This window comes from Mus caroli, chromosome 13 (genome assembly GCF_900094665.2).
Source record: "Mus caroli chromosome 13, CAROLI_EIJ_v1.1, whole genome shotgun sequence".
Classification (NCBI taxonomy): Eukaryota; Metazoa; Chordata; class Mammalia; order Rodentia; family Muridae; genus Mus; species Mus caroli.
Window position 1 is genome coordinate 98971877 of NC_034582.1, and position 6723 is coordinate 98978599.

Here is a 6723-nt window from a genome sequence, read left to right on the forward strand (position 1 = left end):
GTATTGTATATGTCTGCCCAACTGGACTTTCTTTGATCCTTTAGTGATTACTCTTTCCTTTGGTTTTAAGATTTCAAAACTATGACATTCAAATCTCAGATTTGAACACAATTCGAGTACTGTACACAGTAAGACAACTGTAATTTATAGTGAGTCCTTGCCTGTTATCTAGAATTAGCAGCTCTGAGAATTGCATCATGACTACTTCACTTCAAGAATGTCATCAGAATCTCTAAGTAGAACTTTTTGTGTGCTGTTTTTATTCTGATTAATTAGAAGTGCCATTCTTTGTGTTCAATTGGGATTGATTTTTTTTTCAAAAATAAAGGCAGCTTAAAACAAACTCCTAGGTGTCTCTAATTTTATTATCAAATTATTTCTTTATGCAAAATGTCATACTGTCGCCATCCCATAATAAAACACTTGAGTTCTAAAACACAAGCTGCTGCACCACAGCATAAGTAGCTGAAAGTGTTTTCTGCCACTGTTCCTATAGATTTTGTGAATGATAGATGTCATAAGCTTTTAAAGGGAGCTAGAAAATATACCCAGCTTGGTATAAAAACCCAAGAGAAAGAAAGAGAAAAGAAATGGTTGAAGAAAAAATTTAAAGTGACAATTAAGTATTTTATTTATTTTATAATATTCTAGCCTTCCTAATGCTGTGATCCTTTAGCACAGTTCCTCTTGTTGTGCGGTGCTCCCCCAACCATGAAATTATTTTCATTGCTACTTCATAATTGTAATTTGCTACTCCAAATATTTTTAGAAGTAGAGGTTCACAGATTGGGTTTTGATACATTGGTTGTAAATAGATATCTTAGAGTCTTTGGGTTTCCTTAATACTTGCTTAATTTTTTAATGACAAGTATTTCTGAATGGCGCTCTGAAGCACTTGCCGGAAGGTGGCGGCAAAAGCAAGCTCTTACTACCCAGAGCTGTCCCGGGTGCTGAACCCAATTTCAGAGAGACTTGCAGTTGCTGGAGACAGGGATGCCACTAAGTTCCCTGGAGGTTTGCAGACTCCAGTGAGAGAGACATAAGTCCAAAGTCCAGTAGAAAAAGAAAGCCTTTGTTAACAATACACAGGCAAACAATTTTTTTCCATGAATTTATTTGCTTCAAATCTATGGGAAGTGTTAATATCATTGATATGAAGAGAGTAGTGGTGACTGAAAAGTATGTGTTTGGAATACACACTTAAATGAATTTTTAATGTTTTCTTTGAGAATAGACTGTTTTCAGATCCTGTCCTCCAACCTGTCCTTTCTAATTTCCCTCCAATACACAAGGATAATATGAAAAGGTCACAGGCACCAGTGATAGGTTCATATGGTAAATGAACCTGTTTCTTAAGACCCACATTCTCTACCTGATAATGTAGAGGGTAGAGTTTAGAAGGTGGGCGGCTCAGCTTCCCAGCATTCAGAGTCTCTGAAGGTTTTCCTCATGCCAATAGCCACACTGTGAACCTGGCTCTATTTAAGAAGCTGACAGAAATAAAGGGGAGCTGCGGTAGGGAAATATCTTTGTATCTCTTTCTTTTCTCTTATTTTTTCCTTTTGTCTTTTCCCCCCTCTAGTTTGATATGTAAGAGGCGGGGTTTAATATGTTAAAACATTGATCTGACTAGCAGAACAGAGTAGATATATGAAGTGAGTTCTGAGTGTGGTGTGGACTCAAATGTAAAGACTCCTGGCTACAGGGAGAGGAGGGCGGGGACCCAGAAGAAGGAGGCACTCGGGACTGGGGAAGTGTTGAATGGCGGTGGGGGTTAACGTGGGAGGAAGGGAGACTAGCTGTTTGAGCGACACACAGGACTAAAGAAAGAGAGGTGAGAAGGAAAGGGGAACTGGAAGGGAAGGCCAGTGGGAGGAAGCCGGGAGAAGGAAGCTGGAAAAAGATAAGCAGACTGGAGAAAGCAGGAGAGATGGAGAGACAGAGAGAAGGAACTAGGAGATGAGGGTCATCGAGTGACCCGGGAGGATGGGGTTTCTGGAATCCAGAGACTTCTGAGACTGTTAGTTACTCAGGAGAGTCCGGCCCCCACGCAGCCAGTTGAACAGCGACAAAGTGAAATGGACAGTGCGAAACAGATATTGCAGCCATTTCTCCAGCACCCAGAGATTTGGAAGATGCTTTCAGCCCAACTACAGTTTTCTAGCTGGAGCCTCTGAGTGCTCAGGACCCGCGGGAGCCAAGCAAGAGAGCGCCGGTGAGTGCTCCTCTCAGATGCCTTCGCCAGAGCAAGTAAGAACTTCCCGCTCCAGTCTCTGGATCCCCTCCCTTTGAAACTCCCCAGAAAGGAAGGAAGACCCTAGGGGGAGGGGCGAGGGAGATCCCCTTGCATTTCTTTCCCCCTCCCTTTCCCCCACCCCAGCGGGAGTGCAGGCAGGCATGGATATGTTCAGTCTTGACCAGGGCAACAACACCACAACGTCCCAGGAGCCCTTCGGGACAGGCGGCAATGATACTGGCCTCTCCAATGTGACCTTCGGCTACCAAGTGATCACCTCTCTTTTGCTGGGGACGCTCATTTTCTGCGCGGTGCTCGGCAATGCCTGCGTGGTTGCTGCCATCGCCCTGGAGCGCTCCCTTCAGAATGTTGCCAACTATCTCATCGGCTCCTTGGCGGTCACCGATCTCATGGTGTCAGTGCTGGTGCTGCCCATGGCTGCTCTGTACCAGGTGCTCAACAAGTGGACCCTGGGTCAGGTCACCTGTGACCTGTTTATCGCCCTGGATGTGCTGTGCTGCACTTCGTCCATCCTGCACCTGTGCGCCATCGCGCTAGACAGGTACTGGGCAATCACCGACCCTATAGACTACGTGAACAAGAGGACGCCCCGGCGCGCCGCTGCGCTGATCTCGCTCACTTGGCTCATTGGCTTTCTCATCTCCATCCCGCCTATGCTGGGCTGGCGCACCCCGGAAGACCGCTCGAACCCCAACGAGTGCACCATCAGCAAGGATCATGGGTACACCATCTACTCCACTTTCGGCGCTTTCTATATTCCGCTGCTGCTCATGCTGGTCCTCTATGGGCGCATCTTCAGAGCCGCGCGCTTCCGAATCCGCAAGACGGTCAAGAAGGTGGAAAAGAAGGGAGCAGGCACCAGCTTCGGAACTTCGTCGGCCCCGCCCCCCAAGAAGAGCCTGAATGGTCAGCCAGGTAGTGGGGACTGCAGGCGCAGTGCTGAGAACAGGGCGGTGGGGACTCCGTGCGCTAACGGGGCGGTGAGACAGGGCGAGGACGACGCCACCCTGGAGGTGATCGAGGTGCATCGAGTGGGCAACTCCAAAGGGCACCTTCCTCTGCCCAGCGAATCAGGAGCTACCTCCTATGTCCCCGCCTGCTTGGAGAGAAAAAATGAGCGCAATGCTGAGGCAAAGCGCAAGATGGCCTTGGCCCGTGAGAGGAAGACAGTGAAGACACTGGGCATCATCATGGGCACCTTCATCCTCTGCTGGCTGCCCTTTTTCATTGTGGCCCTGGTCCTGCCTTTCTGTGAGAGCAGTTGCCACATGCCTGAGTTGTTGGGTGCCATAATTAACTGGCTAGGCTACTCCAACTCCCTGCTCAACCCAGTTATTTATGCTTATTTCAACAAAGACTTTCAAAACGCTTTTAAGAAAATCATCAAGTGCAAGTTCTGCCGCCGATGATGATGATGATGATGATGATGATGATGGTGGTGGTAATAGTGGTGGTGATGGAGAAGGAAGAAGAGGAGGAAGAGTGTAGGGCTTATAGAACCCTTCCTGTTCACTCAATATCCCCGCCCTGGAAGCAACACCTAAGAAAACTTGCTTTTCCTAGAACACGCAGCTTCTTAGCCCATGGCTTTCAGATCTTGTTCTCTCTCTATCTCATTTCAAGGGGACAGTGCTTTTTGCAGAAATCTTAGAGAACCCCTAGCGTCTGCGTGTAAAGTTATTGGCTTGGTCTTTGGCCCTAGGATCAGTTTTGATAGTTGCAATAACCTCCTCTCTATTCGAAATCCCAATTCTTCACCTTAAACCTCGGCGATTCAAGGGATTCAAGGCAGAAAACCCAAACAGAAAATATAAACTGTATAGACATCTACCACGCCCACTAGGACTGCCACCCTCTGCCCTATATCTGGAGCTTTGAGGTTCAAGACTGCTCTGTCTCTCCCTCCCTCTTGCTCTAGAAACATCTGTTCCCTTTGGGTGTCAATGTACACTGTTGATTCTGGTCTCCATGCACTCAAGGCTGGTCTGGGAAAGTTGGAACTACTTTGGGTTATGGTGCCCTGGAATTCTTTGCCTTGCTGAATAGCAAAAGATCCCTTTCCCCAATGCATAGCACCCACTTTCTGCATTTTGTTTGTTTGTTTGTTTTAACTCAAAATCAAGTGGCAAAGATGTCTGCTGGAGTGGACTTATAAGTAGGAGGCCAGGCCCAAGAGGAAGAGCCAAGAAGGCCTGCCAATGTTTTCCTGTCCTGGTGTCAGCACTCACCAAAGAAATTGACAATCAGACTATTTGGAAGGAAGAGTTTTATTCCTGTAGTTTGTTGGCTTTTCTGTAAGTTCTGGAAAGGCCATGTGGACTGCAGAAGGCGCCCACTGCTGGCCAGGGAGGGCGCATTGAGGGTGCTGAGATGCCCGGGATGGCTCCCCACCCTCAGTTTCTTTTCTAGGAGTGAGCTATGCCAGAGCAGCTCACCTTGAGTTTGCAGCCTCCGGGTTCCTCCACTCACCTCTCACAGTATCCAGGAGCTAGTAGAGAAGTTTGAGTTTGTGCAAGAGGGTAGAGACTTAGAATTTCTAAGGAAGGGTGGGTGTGAGGCATGTAGAGGAGGTAAGGAGCAAAAGGGCTCCTAAGTGCTTCCAACTCCTGCAGCGCGCCCGGGGTGGGGGTGACCTAAAGGGGCAATTTTAAGCATAGGATGCAAAGTTTCTCAATCTACCCCTTCCCCCTTTAGAGGAACAGCTTTGTTTAGCATTTCCTAACAATGCCCGGATTTATTCTCCTGGACATTCTGTGCGCACACAAATTTCGCAGATCTCTGAGCTCTCATTGCGAGGGGTCTCAACACCTCACCATTACCTACCTAGGATCTAGATCTCAGAGACCTAAAGGAGAGAGCGATCTCTGTGGAGTCCTAGCCAAGTCAGCCCCTAAATTCTGAGGGTAAAACCAGTTTTGTGTCCTCTCAATTTTTAAAGCGTTTTCTCCGCTAGGGGTTCTTTCCCTGCTGTTATTTTTGCTGTCCCACCCCCACCTCAGAGAAGAAAATTATTTTGGTGCTTCCTTTGAATGTACATTTCTAGCTAAGTGAGAGGGCATCGAATGGTTTTGCATTATATCTGAACTTCGCATTTTCTGTTGAATAATGGTTTCCTTTTCAAGCAATTATACGGAGATTTTTCACTCCCCCCATCCCCTTCAGCTGTATCTTTCCAATGTCTGCACCTGCCGTTTTGAAAACCCGTGCTGCATTTTTTTTTAAATTGCCAAAGTTGCTGGTGAGATCACCCCCTTGTGTTTATAAACAGGGAGAAAGGACAGCCCTGCCACATGAAGCCATTGTTTTTATTTGTTAAACTGAGCAAAGCGTCTATTTGGTTTCTTTTGCTCTATTCTAAAGTGGGAATGAGTATTACAGTCCCTTGCAACAGAGCCATTTCAGAATGTAAGCCTGTAGGGTGTCCACACCTGAAAGACTGACTGGGGGCTCTGTGGAAAAGACTGGGCTGGGCTTTTCCAGTACAAACAGTACTTGTTTGTAAATTTAGCTTGCTTTATTTATTTATTTATCACGAAAATGAAGTAGAACTATATGGCCAAATAATATTTTTCTGTATGCTTTACTATTTTTAGAACAGATCATTTACTTGAAATAAAGATCATTTACTTGAAATAAATCAATCCCTAAATTTCAGATGTTAAATTGGAAACCAAGACCTCTAACTTCCAGTTCTCTGTATTTTTTTTTCCAAATTAGGAATGTTTGACTGTGATGGGGGAGGGGCATTGCTCTTGTTACTTTGAGAAAGAGACTTTAAACAAGACTGGAAAGGGGGCACCCAGCTGGAATATAATTGCCAAGTAATAGAGCAATCAGAGAACTAAGTGCAACATGCTGCACAGCTCTAAAGAACCCCTGATGCTTGTTTTATTTTAAAATACTTGTATTACAGTAAAATGTTAATGCATCAAAATTGGCCTTCACTTTTCCTTGTGATAATAAAGGACTTTAATAATGGCAATGCTGTAATAAACTAAGACCAGTAACCTATATGCATCTTTATTTAATCAGACTCTCCATTTGTGCTAGTTGTATTAATACAGAAATAAAGGTGAAAAATAGGACTGATCTCACAATTCAGGTTAGGAAATTGCTTTTTAAAAAAATTTTTGGACACAATTTTGTCTAACTATGTAGCCCTTGCTGGCCTGGAACTTTCTATGTAAACCAAGCTAGCCTTATTATAATTTCTTTTTTTATTTTAGGTACATTGATGTCTTGCTTGCATGTGTATGTCTATTTGAGGATATTGGAGTTGTGAGCTGCCATGTGGGTGCTGGGAATTGAACCCAGGTCCTTTGGAAGAGCAGTCAGTGCTTTTAACCTCTGAACTGTCTATCCATTGTTCCCCTTGCCCCTGACCTCAAACTGGCTCTGAAGAGCTCTCCTTACTCTGTTCCAGTGTGCTGAGATTAAAGACATGGGCAGCCACACCCTGCTCAGAG

At 45.5% G+C, this 6723-nt stretch overlaps 1 protein-coding gene across 1 annotated transcript; it reads left to right on the top strand.

Moving 5' to 3' along the window:
- Positions 1 to 1795: 1795 nt before the first annotated feature.
- Positions 1796 to 6244, top strand: Htr1a (5-hydroxytryptamine receptor 1A). Its single transcript, XM_029485013.1, has 2 exons — positions 1796 to 2215; positions 2381 to 6244. Exon 2 carries the CDS (start codon positions 2398 to 2400, stop codon positions 3664 to 3666), a length of 1269 nt encoding a protein of 422 aa, XP_029340873.1. The 5' UTR covers positions 1796 to 2215; positions 2381 to 2397; the 3' UTR covers positions 3667 to 6244.
- Positions 6245 to 6723: the final 479 nt, after the last annotated feature.

What these genes read in the sequence shown, in the direction of transcription:
- Htr1a (XM_029485013.1), top strand. Translation starts at nt 2,398, where the DNA reads ATGGATATGTTCAGTCTTGACCAGGGCAACAACACCACAACGTCCCAG.